A 22,644-nucleotide genomic window follows, 5' to 3' on the forward strand; every position below is an offset into this window, starting at 1 on the left:
GTTGAGCTTGTGCAAATTGTAGCCTCTTTTTCCTATTTGTAGTGGAGATGAGTGGTACCCGGTGGGGTCTTCTGCTGTTGTAGCCCATCCACCTCAAGGTTGTGCTTGTTGAGGCTTCACAAATGCTTTGCTGCATACCTCAGTTGTAACGAGTGGTTATTTCAGTCAAGGTTGCTCTTCTATCAGCTTGAATCAGTCGGCCCATTCTCCTCTGACCTCTAGCATCAACAAGGCATTTTCGCCCACAGGACTGCCGCATACTGGATGTTTTTCCCTTTTCACACCATTCTTTGTAAACCCTAGAAATGGTTGTGCAAAAAATCCCAGTAACTGAGCAGATTGTGAAATACAGACCGGCCCGTCTGGCACCAACAACCATGCCACGCTCAAAATTGCTTAAAACACCTTTTTTTTCCCATTCTGACATTCAGTTTGGAGTTCAGGAGATTGTCTTGACCAGGACCACAACCCTAAATGCATTGAAGCAACTGCCATTGGTTGATTAGATAATTGCATTAATGAGAAATTGAACAGGTGTTCCTAATAATCCTTTAGGTGAGTGTATGTGTGTGTATGAATGTATGTGTGTGTATGTATGTTTGTATGTGTGTGTGTGGGGGGGGGGGGGTTAGGTCTTACTGAACTCATGGGGACCAAATGTCCCAATGAGTATAGTAAAATCAGAAATAAATGGACTCATTGGGACCTTTTGCCGGTCCCCGTGAGGCAAAAGTCAATTTCCGGCTCAGGGTTTAGGTTTAGGGTCAAACTTACAATTGATTTTATAGTTAGAATTGGGGTTTTTTAAGGTCCAGGCGTTGTTGGTTAAGTTTAGGGTTAAGGTTAGGCATTACATCTAGGTAAAGTTTAGGCATAAATGTTACTTTATTAAGGTTAAAGTTAGGTTTAGGGTTAGATTAGGGCAAGGGAGCATGCAATTTCTTTTTTCTGGTCCCCATGATGGTAGCTGTACAAACTTGTGTAAGTGTGTATGTATGTATGTGTATATATATATATATACAGGTTCTTGTCATATAATTAGAATATCATCAAAAAGTTTATTTTTTTCAGTAATACCATTGAAAAAGTGAAACTTGTATAATGTATACATTCATTCCACACAGACTGATATATTTCAAGTGTTTATTTTTTTTAATTTTGATGATTATAACTGACAACTAATGAAAACCCCAAATTCAGTATCTCAGAAAATTAGAATATTGTGAAAAGGTTCAATATTGAAGACACCTGGTGCCACACTCTAATCAGCTAATTAACCCAAAACACCTGCAAAGGCCTTTAAATGGTCTCTCAGTCTAGTTCTGTAGGCAACACAATCATGGGGAAGACTGCTGACTTGACACCTTGCACAAGGAGGGCAAGACACAAAAGGTAATTGCTAAAGAGGCTGGCTGTTCACAGAGCTCTGTGTCCAATCACATTAATAGAGAGGCGAAGGGAAGGAAAAGATGTGGTAGAAAAAAAGTGTACAAGCAATAGGGATAACCGCACCCTGGAGAGGATTGTGAAACAACTCATTCAAAAATGTGGGGGAGATTCACAAAGAGTGGACTGCAGCTGGAGTCAGTGCTTCAAGAACCACCACGCACAGACGTATGCAAGACATGGGTTTCAGCTGTCGCATTCCTTGTGTCAAGCCACTCTTGAACAAGACACAGCGTCAGAAGCGTCTTGCCTGGGCTAAAGACAAAAAGGACTGGACTGCTGCTGAGTTATGTTCTCTGATGAAAGTAAATTTAGCATTTCCTTTGGAAATCAAGGTCCCAAAGTCTGGAGGAAGAAAGGAGAGGCACTGAATCCACGTTGCTTGAAGTCCAGTGTAAAGTTTCCACAGTCAGTGATGGTTTGGGGTGCCATGTCATCTGCTGGTGTTGGTCCACTGTGTTTTCTGAGGTCCAAGGTCAACGCAGCCGTCTACCAGGAGGTTTTAGAGCACTTCATGCTTCCTGCTGCTGAGCAATTTTATGGAGATGCAGATTTCATTTTCCAACAGGACTTGGCACCTGCACACAATGCCAAAGCTACCAGTACCTGGTTTAAGAACCATGGTATCCCTCTTCTTAATTGGCCAGCAAACTCACCTGACCATAGAAAATCTATGGGGTATTGTGAAGAGGAAGATGCGATTCGCCAGACCCAACAATGCAGAAGAGCTGAAGGCCACTATAAGAGCAACCTGGGCTCTCATAACACCCGAGCAGTGCCACGGACTGATCGACTCCATGCCACGCCACATTGCTGCAGTAATTCAGGCAAAAGGAGCCCCAACTAAGTATTGAGTGCTGTACATGTACTTTTGATGTTCATACTTTTCAGTTCATACTTTACTTAAGTAATATTCCAATTTTCTGAGAAACTGAATTTGGGGTTTTCATTAGATGTCAGTTATAATCATCAAAATTAAAAGAAATAAACACTTGCAATATATCAGTCTGTGTGGAATGAATGTATAAATTATACAAGTTTCACTTCCGCGATGTTAACATTAGCTCTGAACGGTTCGAACTATTGGCTGTTATGAACCTTAAATTAAATTTTCACTAACTTCCTAAACCCATTTTAAAGTATTTCAGTAACGACAAACCAAAGACCTACATCCGTCAGATTTGGTTTACCTACATAACGTTTGTTATTTAGGAGTGTTTAACGTTATGATAGTAGCCTACAGGCCAAATAATTATTTTTGAGTCCCTTTCCCTAATAGAAAATGCTGTCAAATGCACTAAATTCATTGTTATATTAACAGAACACCTTAATATGCTTTTTCATAACAAAAAACATAATAAAAAGTGATTAGCCTATATTAAAATGTTAGAATACACGAGGTTTAGGCCTTTAATTAAACGCATAATGTAGACATTGTCACGTGTGCTTTCGAGGGACGCGCACAATATCAGAGTACGCAACAGGACCACAGCGCTGATTCACTGAATCGGTATGGATACAATAAGTTATTTTGCCTCCTCTGTGAAAAGCGTTTTTACTACATTAATTCCCCCAGCACGGATCATTCAGGACACATGTATGTGTGATCTAAAAACTGCATGTTTCTTTATTACGCTTTAGTTTAAACATATTCCATTTCACTGGGATTATAGGACTTCATATTTCATCACGAAATGGACGCTTCTGGTGGATCATGGATCAAATACAAAGCTTTTCATTTACATCTAATGGTAAGATTCCTCCTTGAATTACACCAATCTGACAGATGAAATCAATATAAGCCATGTTATTGGGTTCCATTTCTCTTTGATTATAGAAAACAATATTTATTTCCACGTTAACATCTCTAAACTGAATTCCCTAGGCTACTAAATGTCTTGTTTTCTATTTAGTCTATACTAAATAGTCCCCTGTAGCTTTTGAGTCACTTCCAAATTCCACTCATCCAAAAGTGCTCTGGATTAAATGTTTAATTATGTGCCACCTTTGCAATACAAATTAAATTGTTGCCTACATTTTTCACCTGTTTTGTAATTTTAATCTCACGTACTGGAGAATTCTTATGACAGTTAATATTATTTTCAAAGATAATGTCCTGCCCTTTTACGTTTTGTTGGTTGGGAACACAAAGGTTTGACAACGAGAATAATGAAAAAACAGCAAGGAAAAACGTTAGATCCTGGGAGTCCAATCACACAGCAAGATGTAGCAGAACAAGTTACCATTATAGGGAATGTCAAAAGCAGGAGCCCAGGGGGAGAAAAAAAGGCTGGCCTTTGGTGCTGTGAAAGAAGTAGAGAAAAAAGTGAAGCAGCTAAGTGCAGCGTCTCCTATTCAAGGTATAATATTACTGCCTTCAGAAAAGGTATGCAACAAAGGCTGTTTTCTCTTCATGCCAGACATAAGGGCTAAAAAGCTTCTAGTCCTAGAAGCTAGTCCTAGGTTTACCATGGATGTTTTTTCCTCCAAATGTTATTCAATGTCAACATTAATTCGACAGTATAGCCTAAAAAGAGAAAAGGAAAGTCACACACTTCTTTGTGTTTGTAGTGAACATTTTTGTATTGCCACAATTAGCTTTAATGATTTCATCAGGGTGTGATTTGTCTATTTTAACAGGTCAACACAATATGTTTCTATGGTATGCCATTATCTAGTTTTGCTGATGTTAGCAAAGCTTTTAACGGCCAAGTGAAGTGGTCCAACTTGACGGTAGTAAAGCAGCACCCTTTCTCCTCCTGGTACCAAATATCTGATGGACCCGACAACGACAAGCTAGGAGCTACGCAGTCTCCATACAGATGGCTCACAGCGCTGTCTTTTTCCAGACCTGTCTATTCTTTTCAAGTGAGAGAGGACACACAACCAGGTAGGCTACACTGTAAACCGTAAGGCGCAGTAGTTTAGTTTAACTAGTAATCAATGAAATGTTACTAATGACTTAAACTGTTTGAGTGATACTGACTTTTACTTAATATCTTTTAGTTAAAAATTAAAATGTTCCTAGGATGCTCTACTGGGGTTTGATATGCTTCAGGTTGATATGTTGGAACTGCTTTATCCTATGGACAATAGTCCATGAGCTAGGTTGGACCTGTGGGTATTTACAAGACTTCAAAATAAGGCCAAATTTAAATTATTGAAAATGAATTGGGTTCAATAATCATGTCTTTGTCATTAACGAATACAGTCATGTGAGGTAACTCTAGAGTCTACTTGAAAGGGCAATGCGTACTGGGACATTATATTGTTGGTGTGGCTTATTATATTACACAATTCTTTTAAGCAAATACAACTCAAATCTCGAGACTGAGTTCTATGAACTGAATATATTTGTGTATGCATTTTCAATCATTTAAGTAGTTAGTAATTAAAATATATACAGTGAGGGGAAAAAGTATCTCATCCCCTGCTGATTTTGTACGTTTGCCCACTGACAAGGAAATGACAGGTCTATTATTTTAATGGTAGGTTTATTTGAACAGTGAGAGACAAAAAATCCAGAAAAACGCATGTCAAAAATGTTATAAATTGATTTGCATTTTAATGAATGAAATAAGTATTTGACCCCTCTGCAAAACATGACTTAATACTTGGTGCTAAAACCCTTGTTGGCAATCACAGAGGTCAGACGTTTCTTGTAGTTGGGCACCAGGTTTGCACACATCTCAGGAGGGATTTTGTCCTACTCCTCTTAGCAGATCTTCTCCAAGTCATTAAGGTTTCAAGGCTGACGTTTGGCAACTCGAACCTTCAGCTCCCTCCACAGATTTTCTATGGGATTAAGGTCTAGAGACTGACTAGGCCATTCCAGGACCTTAATGTGCTTCTTCTTGAGCCACTCCTTTGTTGCCTTAGCTGTGTGTTTTGAGTCATTGTCATGCTGCAATACCCATCCACGACCCATTTTCAATGCCCTGGCTGAGGGAAGGAGGTTCTCACCCAAGATTTGACAGTACATGGCAGTGAAGTTGTCCTGTCCCCTTAGCAGAAAAACACCCCCAAAGCATAATGTTTCCACCTCCATGTTTGACGGTGGGGATGGTGTTCTTGGGTCTTAGGCAGCATTCCTCCTCGTCCAAACACGGCGAGTTGAGTTGATGCCAAAGGGCTCTATTTTGGTTTCATCAGACCACAACACTTTCACCCAGTTGTCCTCTGAATTGTTCAGATGTTCATTGGCAAACTTCAGACGGGCCTGTAAATGTGCTTTCTTGAGCAGGGTGATTGTAGGATTTCAGTCCTTCACGGAGTAGTGTGTTACCAATTGTTTTCTTGGTGACTATGGTCCCAGCTGCCCTGAGATCATTGAAAATATCCTCCTGTGTAGTTCTGGGCTGATTCCTCACCGTTCTCATGATCATTGCAACTCCACGAGGTGAGATCTTGCATTGAGCCCCAGACCGAGGGAGATTGACAGTTCTTTTGTGTTTCTTCCATTTGCAAATAATCTCACCAACTGTTGTCACCTTCTCACCAAGCTGCTTGGCGATTGTCTTGTAGCCCATTCCAGCCTTGTGTTGGTCTACAATCTTGTCCCTGACATCCTTGGACAGCTCTTTGGTCTTGGCCATGGTGGAGAGTTTGGAATCTGATTGATTGCTTCTGTGGACAGGTGTCTTTTATACAGGTTACAAACTGAGATTAGGAGCACTCTATTTAAGAGTGTGCTCCTAATCTTAGCTAATCTTAGATTTTTTTGTTGTTATTCTGTCTTTCACTGTTCAATAAACCTACCATAAAAATTATGGACTGATCATTTCTTTGTCAGTGGGCAAATGTACAAAATCAGCAGGGGATCAAATACTTTGTATGTTTTCTGCAAACATTTATGAGCTGATTGCCAACATTTCTTTGAGGTCTTTGACATTTTTCAGGTTACAGTGTATAATCAAGGGTGAGAACTCTAGCTTTCACATGAAAAGACATTGCATACTGGGAAATTGCATTGTATTTTTTCACATTCCGTTTGACCAATTAATTAAACTTGAAACATAAAAGAGATTTCCTCAATCGGAAAAGGGTGGCTTGCCCACTTCAGGTTGGTGGAGAGTGCCTGCCTCAAGTGGAGGAGCTTAAGTATCTAGGGGTCTTGTTCACGAGTGAGGGAAGGATGGAACGGGAGATTGACAGACGGATCGGTGCAGCTTCTGCAGTAATGCGGTCGATGTATCGGTCTGTCGTGGTGAAGAAAGAGCTGAGCCGCAAGGCAAAGCTCTCGATTTACCGGTCAATCTACGTTCCTACTCTCACCTATGGTCATGAGCTTTGGGTCATGACCGAAAGGACAAGATCCCGGATACAGGCGGCCAAAATGAGCTTTCTCCGCAGGGTGGCTGGGCGATCCCTTAGAGAAGCTCGATCACCCGGGAGGAGCTCAGAGTAGAGCCGCTGCTCCTCCACATCGAGAGGGGTCAGCTGAGGTGGCTTCGGCATCTGTTTCGGATGCCTCTGGAACGCCTTCCTGGGAAGGTGTTCCGTTCCTGTCCCACCGGGAGGAGACCCCGGGGAAGATCTAGGACACGCTGGAGGGACTATGTCTCCCGTCTGGCCTGGGAACGCCTTGGTGTCCTCCCGGAAGAGCTGGAGGAAGTGTCTAGGGAGAGGGAAGTCTGGGCATCTCTGCTTAGACTGCTGCCCCCGCGACCTGGCCCCGGATAAGCGGATGATGATGAGCTGATGTGACCAATAAAAATGCCAGTTAAAAAGGCAAAGAATAAAGTTCACAAAATGTGACCATTTGGCCTCAGTCTGGAGCCCTTCTTTTTACTTGTCAGAAATGTCATCATGAGTGTATAATATGTTGTTCCATATATTACCAGGAATGGTAGTGGGGAAGTTGGAAGCCGAAGGACCCAGAAAACGATTGACTGACGCTATCTTCTCTGTGCTGGAGGATGACGGAGAGGGCCTGTTCCTCCTGAGCCCCGTTTCTGGAGACTTCCTGCTGTCACGCTCAATGGACTATGAGACCCAGAGACTCTATATCCTGACTGTGGTAATGATGCATCGACACTCAAGAGTGAGCAGTGTCAGGGTCTATTTCAACGTGCTGGATGTTAATGATAACCGACCTGTGTTCGGACTGGACAACTACTTCATCAATGTAGCAGAGGACTGCCCTGTCAGAACATGCTTCCTCTCTTTCAATATATCCGATGCAGATGATGGTGAGTGCTCATCATCCTTACACAGCCCCAGAAACAATGAAGAGACCACTGCAGCTTTTTCTTTCCTTTCCAAAAAAGTTGAAAAGGAAGGTTTTGAGTGAGTAAGTGTTCAATTTGCAGTGGTCTCTTAATTTTAACCCTTCTGTTCCTCACTCAAAACCTTATTTTTTGACTTTTTTTGGAAAGGAAAGTAAAAGTTGCAGTGGTCTTCTTAATTTTTTCCAGAGCTGTATGTTTAAAACATTTTTTATTAACCCTTATGTTATGGTCTGTGACCGGTTTTAAAAGCCTGAAATCCCATATACACTGCTCAAAAAAAATTAAGGAAACAAATAATTTCAAGGTTTATTTGCCAAATGCATCGAACAACACAGCGTCATCCTGCACAATGAAATTATTGTGACATAGTTCCTGACAACTACATAGTGTTAAAGAGTAGTATATAAGCAAAAATATAGCTAGACAGAAAATAATAAAATAAAGCATCAATATACCGAACGCTGTACATTTACAGCAGTTTAAAAAAGAGCACTAAACTAGCAGCGATCTGGGTAGTATTATTGAACATTTAGATATGGCAGTAATATACTTAAGAGTGAACTAGCAGCAGTTGGTAGAGTTATTGAATATTACAGATACATATGAGTGCAATAAGCTTCTGAATGGTGGCATAGCACACTACAACTACGTAGTGATAATAATATACATAACCCTATACAGTTCTGCACAAAAGTTTGCATACCCTTGGAAAATTGGTAATATATGTACCATTTCTAAAGAAAACTTGAGTGAGTAGGCAAAACATGTCTTTTATTTCTTATGTGATTCACATTCAACTGTAGGTCATAACAGAATGGCAAAATCATAAAACAAAACATGGCATCAAAGAAATTATTTTACTGACCCCTGTTCAATCAATCAAATGTATTTATAAGTCCTTTTTACAACAGCAGTTGTCACAAAGTGCTTTTACAAAAACACCCGGCCTTAAACCCCAAGGAGCAAACAACAGTAGTGTTGAATTTCAGTGGCTAGGAAAAACTCCCTAAGAAGGCCGAAATTTATGAAGAAACCTAGAGAGGACCCATGCTCAGAGGGGTGACCAGTCCTCTTCTGGCTGTGCGGGGTGAAATATTAAGAGTCCAATTAGAATAATTAATAAATGCATGTGGGCTAAATCAAAAGTATGACCAGATGGACAAGGACAGGGACAACACGGGGGAGGGAGTAGGTGTCCGCACAGTGGCGGCTGAAATCATCAGGTATCGTCTTGATCTGCAACACAACCAGGAGGACTTTGGACAGGGACAGCAACGGGCCCCCCAAACCAGGTACTCCACAGGTGTGGACGAGGACCTCATGTCCTCCTAAAGTTTAAAATGGGAGAAGACTGGGAAAATTCAGAAAATGCATTCCTTATATCAACAATGATTTATAGTGGAGAAGGAGAACTTAGTGGGGAAGGAGAACTGACCCTACTCCCCCAGCAAAATAATATAGCAGCATAAGATCTTGGGACTGAGACGGGGGGGGGGGGTCCGGCGACACTGTGGCCCTACCTGGGGGAGGCCCCGGACAGGTAGGGCCCAACAGGTAGGAAATCAATCCACCCACATTGCAATGCATCAACCAAAGTGACACCCACAAACCGCAACCACCCTGAATGGGGGCTGAGTACTGGCAGCAGAGTAAAGCCCAATTGCACAAGTGCGCAACAGAGAGACAACAAGCCAGTGACTCCTCCCCCAAAAGGCATTGGAGGGAGGGAATCCCTGTGGCGACGAGAGCCCACCTGGCAAGACAGCAAGGGTGGACAGTATCAAGCCTATTGGTCACCTTCATGCCCCCGGGCCAGGCTACACCTAATTATAAACCGTGCTGTAGAGATGAGTTTTTAGAAGACACTTGAAAGTTTGCACTGAGTTTGCATTTCTAACCTTAATTGGCAGATCATTCCACAGTAGGGGAGCTCTATGAGAAAAGGCCCTGTTTGTTTAGAAATTCAAGGTATAATTAAAAGGCATGCATCTTGCGATCGTAGGATACGTGTAGGTATGTATGGCTGGATCATTTCAGCAAGGTAAGTAGGAGCAAGTCCATGTATTGATTTATAGGTTAAGAGTAAAATCAGCCCTAACCCTAACAGGCAGCCAGTGTAAGGACATAATGTTCAGGAATAGTACAGGAGTAATGTGTTCAAATATTTTTGTTCTAGTGATTCTAGCAGCCATGTGCAGCACTAATTGAAGTTTATTTATTGATTTGTCAGGGTAACCGGAAAGAAGAGCATTGCAGTAATCTAATCTAGAAGTAAAAAAAAGCATAGATTAGTTTTTCTGCATCAGTTTTTGATAGAAAGTTTCAGATTTTTGCAATGTTTCGAAGATGAAAATAAGCAACTTGAGACATTTTACATGTTCATCAAAGGAGACGTCAGGGTCAAGGGTAACGCTGAGGTTTCTTACAGTTTTTTGGGATACAACCATGCAGCCGTCGAGGTTCACAGTGAGATCTGCTAACAACGCTCTTTGTTTCTTGGGTCCTAAAATGAGCATTTCTGTTTTTCTTGAGTTTAAGAGTTTAAGTCCTCTGTCATCCACTTCCTGAAATGCATGCTTCCAAAGTAGCTAATTTTGGGGCTTCTCCATGGTTCATTGAAATATATAACTGTGTCATTAGCATAACAGTGAAAATGTACATTGTGATTTCGGATTACATCTCCCAGAGGCAGCATAAATAGTGAGAACAATAATGGGCCCAGAACCGAGCCTTGAGGAACACCAAAAAATACATTTGACTTATCATAGGATATGCCATTCACACTAACAAATGGATATCTGTCACGTCCTGGCTATGCCCCTAGCCATCTGCACTGGGCTGGGGTCATAGTCAGGACAGGATGGAAGGTGTGCCTCTAGCCACCTTTGTTCCTTTTGGTCTCCCCAATTGGAGGCAGGTGTAGATCGTTCCCTCCAATTGGGGACCCTATTTATGTTCTAAATTGTCTTCCTTTTTTGATTAAATATGTCTCTGCGCCTGTGTTCTACCACAACCGTAACAATATCTTTCAGATAAATAAGATTTAAACCAGGCTAGAACATGTCCACGTAGCCCAATATGGGTTTCCAGTCTCTCTAAGAGAATGGAGTGATCAATAGTGTCAAAAGCAGCACTAAGATCAAGAAGCAACAGGACAGATGTGGAACCTTTGTCTGAGGCCATTAGAAGGTAATTTGTTACCTTCATGAGTGCAGTCTCAGTACTATGATGGCGTCTGAAACCGGACTGGAGCATTCCATAAATGTTATTTGTCTTGAGGAAGGCATTCGGTTGTTGGGAAACACTTTTTTCCACACAGTGAAGTGTTCCCATTTTTTTGAGCAGTGTAATTTTATTAGGTCTGCATGAAACTTGACGACTTCCCCAAACCTGGCAATATGAAAATATAACAAAGGTTTTATAAAAAAAGTTTAAAACCTATTTTAAGTGTTTGAAGTAATAAGCACAACTATGTTGTTAGGGCAAAATGTATTTAGTAGCCTTGTTTGGCATATGTTGTTCTATTATCCTGCCCATTCTAAGAAGACGCCTTCCCAAAAACCCAGCCTCTGCAAACATCATCATGGCTCTCCGTGCAGAGACAACCATTCCTGGTCTCTTTTTCCCTACCTTCAGCCCAAGCAGCAAAAAAATAAAAGAGATGCCAGGACTACCTTTCCAAGAAATATTGCAATACCAACACACATTATGCCAGTGCAAAAAGTACATTTGAGCCAAAAGTCCTGAAATTCAATTTCACCTTCCTACCCTCCCAATTCACCACGCTGGCCAGGCCTCATTGCAGTAACTCCAGCTAGGTTAGGAAAATGTGTGATGCACATCTTGCCAAGCTGTGCTGCTTCTTATTACGCTGCTGGCTTACTCAGGAAGATTTTGTGTACACATAAGCTCTTGGAGGAGAGAACATTCACTGACGAACAATGACGATTGAGCTTCTGGCTACTGGCCACAATGGGAAAAGGACTGTAGGGTTTAAGCATAGCCTGCAGGTAGGGAAGTGCAGTTTCCTTTGCTGAACCATAAGTAAGCCCTATAGTCTTGTAGTGGATGCGAGCTTTTACCAGAAGCCAATGGAGCGTGGGGGTGACATGGGTGAATTTGGGAAGGTAAAACAACATAGGCTGCAGCATTCTGGATAAGCTGCCAGGGCTGGAAGGCACAAGCAGGGAGCCCAGCCAACAGTGCATTGCAATAGTCAAGACGAGAGATGACAAGTGACTGGATCAGAACTTTAGCCGCTTCCTGTTTAAGTTTCCTTGGGTGGAAGAGCAGCTCCGTCTTATCAAGGTTAAGTCTCCCCCCGGTGGGCTGACAACCAAGCTGAGATGTGAGATGTGAAGGGGGAAATGAGAAGATTAGTTGAGTGTCATCTGTGTAGCAATGATAGGACAGGCCATGTGCAGATATGACAGTGCCAAGTGACTTTGTGTATAGAGAACAGAGTGGGCCAAGGACTGATCCCTGGGGTACACCAATAGTGAGTGTGCGTGGCGCAGACACAGACACTCTCCATGCAACCTGTTAGGAGTGGCTAACACGGTAGAATGCAAACCAAGAGTGGGCAGAACCTGAGACCCCCAGCTCTGAGAGTGTGGAGAGGAGGAGCCGGTGGTTCACAGAGTCAAAGGCAGCGGAAAGATCAAAGAGGATAAGAACAGAGGAAAGAGGGTTTCCTTTGGCAGTGCAAAGAGCCTCTGTGACACAGAGAAGAGTGGTCTTGGTCAAGTGAACCTGTCTCAAAACCTGATTGGTTAGGGTCCAGAAGATTGTTCTGGGACAGATAAGAGTTGGTTACAAACAGCATGCCCGAGCATTTTAGAAAGCAAAGGAAGAAGGGATACTGGTCGGTAATTTTGGACATCAGAAGGATTAAGGGTTGGTTTCTTGAGGAGTGGGGCGACACGAGACTTGAAGTCAGAGGGAACACAGCCAGTGGGTAGGGATGATTTGATGTGGAAAGTAAGGTAAGGTAAAAGGTCTACAAAGATGGTCTGGAGAAGGAATAGGGTCAAGAGGACAGGTTGTCAGATGCCCCAACATCAAAAGCCACAGGACTTTGTCTGAAGAGAGGGGGGGGGGGGGGGGGGGGGGAGAGGTCGAGGAATAAGGTAGTTCACCAACAGTGGGGCCAGAAGCCTGAACTGGTTGAGTGAAAGAGGAACAAATCTTGTCAATGTTCATTTCGAAATGGTTGGAAAGGTCATCTACCGATAGGGAAGGAGTTGGAGGAGAGGGAGGTTATAGGAGAGGAAAAGGTGGCAAAGAGTTGTGAGAGGCAGATGCTTGAAATTTTGAGTGATATAAATTGGCTTTAGCAGCAGAAACAAAGGAATAGAATGTAGAGAGAAGTGAATGAATGGATGACAAGTCCTCTGGAAGTTTTGTTTCCTTCCACTTTCACTCGGCAGCCCACAGCTCTGTTTTGCCATGGGGCGCGACGGGAATGCCGGGCTGGTCGAGAGGACAAGGGACAGATGTAGTTGAAAGAGGTGGAAAGAGAGGAGAGTAGGGTTGAGGGGCAGACTCAGGAGACAGGAGGGAAAAGGAGTTGGTAGAAGGAGAGATAAAATAGAAGAGGAGAGAGTAGAGGGAGAGAGGGAACGAAGATTGTGACGACACATTACTATCTGGGAAGGAGTTGAGTTAGCAGGATTAGAAGTCAGAGGGAGAGATTAAAAGACAAAGTAGTGATCAGAGACCTGGCGTGGATTTGCAGTAAGATCAACTGGGTTACAACATCTTGTGAGGATAAGATCAAGCGCATTGCCTGCCTTGTGGATGGGAGGGGACTGAGAGAGGGTAAGGTCAAAGGAGTGGAAGAAGAGATGTTGACAGAAATTAATCAAAGACAGGTGTTGGAAGGTTAAAGTCACCTTTCACTGTGAGTGGTGAGCCATCATCTGGAAATAATCTTAACAACGTGTCAAGTTCATTTAGGAACTCTCCAAATGCCCCTGGTGGACAATAAATGACAAGAATGTTAAGCTTTAGTGGGTTAGTGGTAGTGAGAGCATGGAATTCAAATGAGGATATGGAAAGAGGGGGAAGTGGAAAGAGAGAGACTCTCCACTTTGAGGATATAAGAATACTGTGCCACTGCACTGTCAATTGGATGTTCTCTGGGTTTGAGAGAACCCATAGTTGGATGGGCCAAATGTCAAGTTATTGAAGGGCAGCATAGACTGAGATGAGGTTTGCTTTTTTGTCAGCAGTTTGGCAATTCCAGAGGCTGCCAGAGATACCACATGGGTTGTACATGTAATATATACTGTAGTAGGTTAGAAGGGTTTGCATGACAGGGAGTGGAGTATCTAAGATGTTGACAAGGGGAGGGAAAGACAGTAATAGAAAACCAACACATACGTACCAAAGCAACAGCAGAAAGGTAGAGAAAAGCTTACAAAACAACAAAGATACTTGAGTGGGAGAGTGGGGACTTTACACTTTATTTATCCTCGACTAACTCCCGTAGAACAACTCGGCAGAACATCTTTGTTTTAGCAAGTGGTCATTTCAGTAACAACACAGCCGCACGCAAGATGGCCACTGTCAGCTGCCACTGGAAAACCACAGGCACTGAAATACTAAGACCGATTGGTAACTGCCAGCCGCAGGTGAAGAGACACACCCACAGATTTGCAAGAGCTGTAGCCAGGGAGGCAGTTAAGGGCACACCCCTGGTGATACCTGGATAAATTAGCATCCATACTGCAAATTGGACTGAAAGTCCACAGTCAAAAGTACTGACAAATCAGCTAGTACAACAATGAGTATTAAATAGGCTATGTGAAAAAGACTGCACTAAATTTCTATATATCAAGCAAAACAAAACCAGTGAGAACTATAAGGATAAAGCAAAATATAGTTCAAGAACACAGATGAAGTGTTGAGATGCTTTGAGCTAACTTATATAGCCAGGGAGGCAGTTAAGGCAACACCCCTAGTGATACCTGGACAAATTAGGAACAATACTGCACATTGGCCTGAAACTAAAACTAAGTCCACAGTCACTTTATAACAGAATTAGATGTTATAGTATACAATTACTGTATAATAAAAACTCCCATATATTTATCTCTGGTGGTTAAAACTCAAGAGCATACAATACACATGATCTTTAATGTGGTCACCATACATTTAGTACAGTACTGCAGGTCTAATCACAGATATTGGTTCATCTTTGATCATACTCTTTACTTGAGCTCCATTCAATACAGTGAGTAAAGAATATAGGTGGACAGGTTGCATTCTAGCCACTCCTTGTGGTAGGTTGGGAGCCTGCAAACTCAATCATGACTTTTGGATGAGGAATGTGTTCAACTCCAGCTCGTATGTGACGCCAAAGACTTCCTGTGATTGTCTGTAAGCCTGCATCTGTACCCATAAGTACCCATCCATGTATTTTATCTTTCGTATTGGTCATAATAATCCTTTGTTATGTTGTCTGTTAGGTGTGAATGGTGAGGTGGATATAGAGGTGATTGACGGAGATGACAACACCACATTCTCGGTCAGCTCAGACGGAGCTCTCTGCCTCAACACAGAGTTAGATCGAGAAAAGAGCTCAGACTACCGTCTAACAGTCCGTGCTACTGACCGTGCTTCGTCCGTTTCTCAACGTCTCACTGCCACGGGACATGTTGTCATCAATGTAGACGACATAAATGACAACGCACCGTCCTTCGTGTCAGCTAGTAGTGTCTCCATCCCGGAAGACACTGCTGTCCAGACAGTGGTCATGGTGATACAGGCAGTAGATGCGGATTCAGGATCCAATGGGTATGTCATTTATACCCTGGAGGACACACAAGTTAGTCTGTTTAATATCAACAGTACTAGTGGTCATCTGTACCTGCGGCAGCCTGTGGACAGAGAGCAGGTAAATGCACTGTTAATATTTACTTTTTTACTTGCAAAGGTCATTTTTTATATTTTATAATTGTCTTGGTTTTAAGTAATTCATTTCTGTGTATTACCATTGTGCCTTCACATAGCAAAGCCAAATACTCCTCTCAAGCTTCATTTAAACTCTACATGGAAATCACTGGAGCCATTAAATGTAAACTTATGGTTTTGCAATGCCTGTAATGGCCCTATTGGCCCAATATATTGGGGTAACAGCCCCTACAAGGTGGTCACAAGTTCTGGGTGCACATGCACTCGTCAAGTCAAGGATATACAGTATTAACAGCTTGTCTCTGTATCTTGTTTCATAAAATCAGGCAAGTGGTGTCTGACATATAACATGTGACTGACTGACAAATATAGTATTGTTAATTTGCACATAAGAAAACAAATTCATGAATTAAAACACCAAAAAACTAACAAAAAAAGTTTGTGTAATCATTCTACACACGTCATTACATTTCTACTTGCACAGACCAGAGCCACCCTTATACAAAACTGATGTTGTTCTGTTTAAAAAAAGAAAAACATTTAGAAGAAAAAAAAAATTTAAACAACTCTGTGCACAGTAGACACTCCACACTATTGAACGCCAGCCATGTACACAGAATATCAACTTTGCAAGACTAAATCAATCCTAATGACCAGTATTTATACATACACAAAAAGTATGTGGACACCAAACCATCACACCTATATGAGCTTGATAGACATCTCATTCAAAAATCATGTGGGCATTAATATGGAGTCGTTGCCCCCCCCCTTTACAGCTATAAGAGTGTCTGTGGGAATTAGTTCCTCCAAACCAACATTGTTGAACCATGACTTAATGGACCCCGCTTTTGCACAAGGGCACAGTCATGCTGGAACAGGAAAGGGCCTTCCTCAAACTGTTGCTGCAAAGTTGGAAGCACCCGATTGTCTAAAATGTCTTTGTACTGTATCCTGTAGCATAAAGATGACCCTTCACTGGTTCAAAGTGGCCTTGCCCAAACCCTAAAAAACATCCCCAGTTCATTTACCCTCATCCACCAAACACTGGAAGGGGTGTCCACATATACTATATGGCCAAAAGTATCTCTGATTGTTAGTCATTGTACATTAGCATTTATATTAAATGCTTATTATGCATGCAGTCCATTCATAGGTAATATCATAGGAAGTTCCTAACTTGAGGTCAAAATGGGTTATATCAATACGAAGGGACACAGACACATAGTCCCATTCTCAATGTCAATGTGCACGCCGGAATGTTTGCTAATTTATTGAAAATGAGAAACTGAAATATCTCATGTAAATAATGTATTCAGTTTTTCTGCAAAGATGGGAGAACCTGCCAGAAGCCCTGGCATCTATGCAGCACTCTATCAATCCATTTTATGGTAGAGTGGCTTGATGGAAGCCACTCCTGAGTAAAAGGCATATGACATGCTGCCTGAAAGACTCTGATAGCATGAGGATATATACAGCTCCGGAAAAAATTAAGAGACCACTGCACCTTTTTCTTTCATTTAAAAAAAAGTTGAAAAGGAAAGAAAAAGGTGCAGTGGTCTCTTAATTTTTTCTGGATCTGTATTTCCTAAGGTCTGATGAGATGAAATAAAACTATTAGACCAGAATGCAAAGCGATGCATCTGGTGAAAACAAGGTACCTGTCATTACCTGGGTAATACCATCCCTATGATGAAACATTGTTGGGAGTATCATGCTATATGGATATTTCTCAGTGGAAGGGACTGGTCAGAATTGTGTATGAATGGAATAAAATACAGTGAGGTCCTTGAAAACCATACAGGCCTTCAGACTGGCATGAACATTAACCTTTTAGCACAAAGACCCAGAGCACACAACAAAGACAATGATAAAGCGGCTTTGTGACATGTCTGTGAATTTCCTTGAGCGGCTCAGACGAAGTCCAGACTTATACCTCATTGGATATCTGTAGGGAAAAGAGGTTGTTCACCAACACTCCCTATCCAATCTGATAAATCATAGGAATGGTCTTTACTGATGTGTTATACAATATTACACAATTAGATTTTATGGGAGCACAGGCTTCTTCCTTCCTGACCTCCAGTGTGCACACATTTGGCCTATTCTCTTTCTGACAGTTGACTCATACCTGATTTAATTTTACCCTGCGATTCTTAGGTTTCTATGACTATCTTTTGGAAAGCTCTTGTGCTGAATTTGATGGGACAAATTTATATATTAGCAGTGGTCTGAAATCTCCATTTGTAGATTGTGTAATTCAATTTGCTTGGAAATGGCTATGTAACCCCTCCCAGACATCAATAAACATTATTCACAAAGCGCTATTACAGATACCCAGTATGAAATGCCAAGGAACAAGCAACAATAAGAATTGATGCAGTGACTAGGAAAAACTCTGACAATAAATTACAACACACTGTCCTTCAAGTGACCAGCAGGTCAATAAATACATGTTTCCAAAGCCTTCAAAAATAATCCAGATAAGCTGCACAACCAGGAGGACTTTGGACAGGGACAGGTACAAATCGTCAGGCCAGTGCTCATGTTAAGTAGGACATATGAAAGATTAGAGAGATCATTTCTGGATTCCTTAAGGTTACCTCAGCATATGATTCAGACATACCCAGGTCACATAATATAATGCAACGTAAACAATTGGACTTAAACAGGACAGACTGATCCTTGTCCTCTGGCACAATACCTTTGCAGAGTAAAACTAGGGACTGAGTAAAGGGGGACCAGAGACACTGTGACCCCACCTGAAGGTTACCCCTGACAGGGCAACCAGGCTAATTAGTGTTCTTTACCATGCATTGCAGCCTCTGTAGCTTCTTTCAATGGTAGTGATTAATGCCTAACTCCTAGAGAATGTTCCAAATTGGTCAGACAGATTTATTGTTTGACAAATCAGGAATGTTTTGGCTAATAAGGCACAAGGGGTGTGGTATATGGTCTAGTTTCTTTAATAATGGTTTTGTTTCTTTAATAATTCACTGAAAAATCAAACTTGGTCCACAGACTCACTTTTACTAACACATTTTGGAGAAATAATGACATTTCATGTAAATGCAGGTGGATACGCTGACTGTCACTGTGACAGCCACAGACAGAGGATCTCCTCCACTGGCCTCCTCTATGGACATCACAGTCTACGTGGAGGACGTTAATGATCACAACCCAGAGTTTACACACAGCTACTACAGCCTGGCAGTCAGAGAGGACACCCCCAGAGGAACCAGTCTGCTGCAGCTCAGTGCTCTGGATTTAGACATTGGCTCCAATGGACAGGTGCATTATGAGTTGTCCCAGGATTCGATAAGAGGCATTGGGGATGCATTTGATGTTCTGAATATTCAAAGAGTTTTGTCTGAGAAGACCAGATTAAAAGTTTTCTAAACATAATTTATAAGAATGTTGAACTCTTAATGTACAGGTGCGCTACCAGTTGTCTCAGGAGAGACCGTTCCAGGTGGACTCTGTCCGAGGCATCTTCTCCCTGATGGACAGGCTAGACAGGGAGATGGTCTCTACTTATGTGCTGCTCGCCACAGCCGTTGACCGGGGCCATGTCTCAAGGTCCACCTCTTCTGTGGTAAACATCACCGTCCTGGATGTTAATGACTGTAGCCCGTGGTTTTCTCCAGACACACTGACACATCATGTAATGGAGAACAGATGGGACCAGTCTCAGCTCGGCCACCAGGTATCTACTGTTATTTAGAGTATTTTATTAAACATTCTTAACCATCCACTCATTTCTTTGTACTGACCACCATTGAAGTCAATGTTCTGACAGTCTCTCAAAAGTATTCACCCCCTTGAACATACAGACATTTTATTACATGCCAAGACTGATAAAATTGGTAGTTTTTGCCATTGATCAACCCAAAAGTCCACAATGTCATAGTGAAAAATAAAATCTATGAATTGTTCTAAATTAATTATAAGTACAACACAGGAAAATAATTGATCGCATAAGCATTCTCACCATTTAGTCAATATTTGATAAAGCAACCTTTGGCAGCAATTACAGCCATGCATCTATATTGACAAGTCTCAACCAGCTTTGCACATCTGGACACAGCAATTTTTGTACATTTTTCTTTGCAAAATGGCTCAAGCTCCATCAAGTTAGATGGGGAGTTTTGGTGAACAGGAATGTTTAACTCTTTCCCTGTATTCTCAATTGCACTGAGGTAAAGGCTTTGACTGGGCCACTCCAGGACTTCAAACTTTTTTATGCCAATCCAGTGTGGCTGGATTGTTAATCTCCCATATGTCCCAGGTCTCTTGGAGACTTAAGAAGATTTTCTTCCAAGACTTCTCCGTACTTTGCTGTATCCGTTTTCACTCTTTTTGTCCGTTTTGTCACCACATTTCCATGCCCTGACACAGAGAAGCATCCCCTTTGCATGAGGCTGCCACCACCATGCTTCACAGTACAGGTGGTGTTTTTAGGAGGCTGTGCAAAGCCAAAATTTTTTGTCTCCCACACTTTGACAAACTCTTGCCAAGATTTGATTTGTTTTCATTTTGTCACTGTCCTAAAAAAGGCCACTTCTGTGGAAAAAGCTCTGTGCTATTGTTGCAGTATGCACAGTGTCTCCCAGCTTAGCCATGGAAGACTAACTCCTTTAGAGTTGCCATAGGCCTCCTTGAATAGTGCCCTTCTTGCCTGGATACTCAGTGTTTGTAGAAGCCCTGTTCTAGACAGATAAACAGCTGTGCTGTATTCTCTCATACAGTTCTCTCTCCATTTCGTAATCATGTGAAACACATTATTGCACACAGGTGGATCCATCCAACTAATAATGTGACATCTTGCATTGGTTGAAAAAAATCCTAATTATATATGTTGATCAGATTCAATAGAGTGAAATACGAGACAGTTAGTCTATGACACCACCCCCCCGCGCGCAGACACCCAACACCTACACTAACAAACAACAGTAGGGCCTACTATTTTACTGTACATAAAATTGTATTATCAAATCCAGTATCTTGTGTGTACAGTCATTGTCTAGATTATCTGGACAATGACTTTGACTGACGTAACAAGAGCGTTTCACTCAGAACACCACATTATGGGTTTCTCTGAAAAAGGCAAAGATGAACAGTTTCCACTGTAAATATTATAGGCCAACTATAATAAAATATTGCATGTGACAAATTAATACATTTCTAAGCAAAAATAAACCTTTAGCCCTCCAGATAATATGAACACATTATGCTCTGAAAACTTAACACAGCCTATGTTCCAGGTGTACACAGCAACAACTGTAAATATAGCTGCAAACAACAATTAAAGGGACCAAGTAATGACACAAAGAAACTTTGAAGCCCCTTGGAATATATATGTTACTGTAACTAAGCAACTGTCTTTACATTTCCAACTTCAATTAAAGCTGAAAGCAGCATTTAGTGGGTTTCAGCATTCAGTTAGCATGAAGATTATGCAATATGGTATGTAGGGTAAAAGACAAACTGTACACATTAACCCAATGCTGGAAAGATGTTTTTTTCTGTCCAATGGTGACCCCATGAAGTTTTTTTACATTCTGATCTGGTTCATACAAATCTTAAAGTTCTTCATACATAGATGCCAAATGTCAAACTACGTCAAGACTGGTTCTTTGCTGCTATATGAGTAGTGTTTTAAGAGTTTTTCAAAATAACTAAGATGGCTGAAAATCCATGATGGTGACTTTTTGGGTCTCAGTGGCAAAAACAATTCTTAGTGAGGAGATACACCTATGGACTGATTTCCAAGACTAGGTCAAAAGGGATGGGTGTGGTGAAATTGCAAAAAGTCAAACTTCACAGGCTTGTGCCACCATGAGGCTGATTGGCATGTCCACTGCATCAGAAGTTGTGTTTCTTGACGCTTTACTATATTAATTTGGGTACCTTTACCCCATTTTAACTCACAGGAATTTGCAAAAAGGACAGTTTTTTGCCAGAAGAATAATATTAGAGAACTGGAACAAACATAACTGGATTTTGGCATACTGTTGAAACCCTAATGACACATATTGTCAATTGACTTTGCGAAATAGCTTAGATTATTACAACAAAACAGTCTCAGTGTAATAAAAGATAGTAGATGAACGTCACACACACAGATCTTATATAGTGAAAAGCTAAATTCTTCTAAGCTACACATTGAAAATGGAAATTACGATTTGAAAGGTTAAATTAAAAATAATATTAAAACTAACCAAGCTAAATAATGGGAGGTAATAAAACAAATCACACTATTACCAGAATTGAGTAGTTACGTCAAATAATTTGTATTGCTAACTTACCAAGTTTCTAATAAAGAAATCAATTTCCATTTTTGTTATACTCCACTTTCAAGATTGTATCTTATCCAGAGCAACTTACAATAAGTAGAGGTACATTTTCCTGGACTAAATTAGGGAAGTGCCTTTCCCTAGGACAACAACATATGGCTCAATTGGGAATCAAACAGAACTTTACAATTACAAATTTCACTCTAACTATAGAGCCATTTGAACACGAACACAAGTTTGTACAGCTACCCTCATGGGGACCAGAAAATAGAAATTGCATGCTCCCTTGCCCTAAACCTTAACCTAACCCCAATAAAGTAACATTTATGCCTAATCTTTACCTAGATGTAATGCCGTAACCTTAACCTACAACGCCTGGACCTTAAAGAAACCCCAATTCTAACTATTAAATCAATTGTAGGTTTGACCCTAAACCCTGAGCTGGAAATTGACTTTTGCCTCACAGGGACCGGCAAAAGGTCCCAATTATGTCAATTTTTTTCTGGTTTTACTATACTCATTGGGACATTTGGTCCCATTCGTTCAGTAAGACCACACACACACATTTGCGTGGCATCTATAAAACAAATATTGTTAGTCAATTTAAATTAACCAAATAGGTTTCAGTTGGGTTTAATATAATGAAAAATTATTTTCTAATACCAAACAAGCATTTTAGAATTATTTAAGGATGAGGTGTTGTAAAAACGTCCCTTAGTGTCTTTCAGAATTCACCTAGCAAATGTTCACCCTGA

The 22,644-nt window shown here is 41.3% G+C and overlaps 2 protein-coding genes across 2 annotated transcripts in view; both read left to right on the forward strand.

The window, feature by feature from the left end:
- Positions 1–2,863: 2,863 nt before the first annotated feature.
- On the forward strand, positions 2,864–19,249 carry LOC117594718 (protocadherin Fat 4-like). Its single transcript, XM_034293266.1, has 7 exons — positions 2,864–3,197; positions 4,087–4,336; positions 7,290–7,637; positions 15,149–15,576; positions 18,669–18,938; positions 19,030–19,188; positions 19,241–19,249. Exons 1-7 carry the CDS (start codon positions 3,141–3,143, stop codon positions 19,247–19,249), a joined length of 1,521 nt encoding a protein of 506 aa, XP_034149157.1. The 5' UTR covers positions 2,864–3,140.
- The window catches only part of LOC105030468 (protocadherin Fat 4), a 62,132-nt gene continuing 58,699 nt past the window's right edge, over positions 19,212–22,644 (forward strand). The window contains exon 1 of the mRNA XM_034294008.1: positions 19,212–19,299. Within this exon, the coding sequence (XP_034149899.1) occupies positions 19,272–19,299 (28 nt within the window). The 5' untranslated portion in view covers positions 19,212–19,271. The remainder of the gene's footprint in view (positions 19,300–22,644) is intronic.

Source organism: Esox lucius, chromosome 1, assembly GCF_011004845.1.
Source record: "Esox lucius isolate fEsoLuc1 chromosome 1, fEsoLuc1.pri, whole genome shotgun sequence".
Classification (NCBI taxonomy): Eukaryota; Metazoa; Chordata; class Actinopteri; order Esociformes; family Esocidae; genus Esox; species Esox lucius.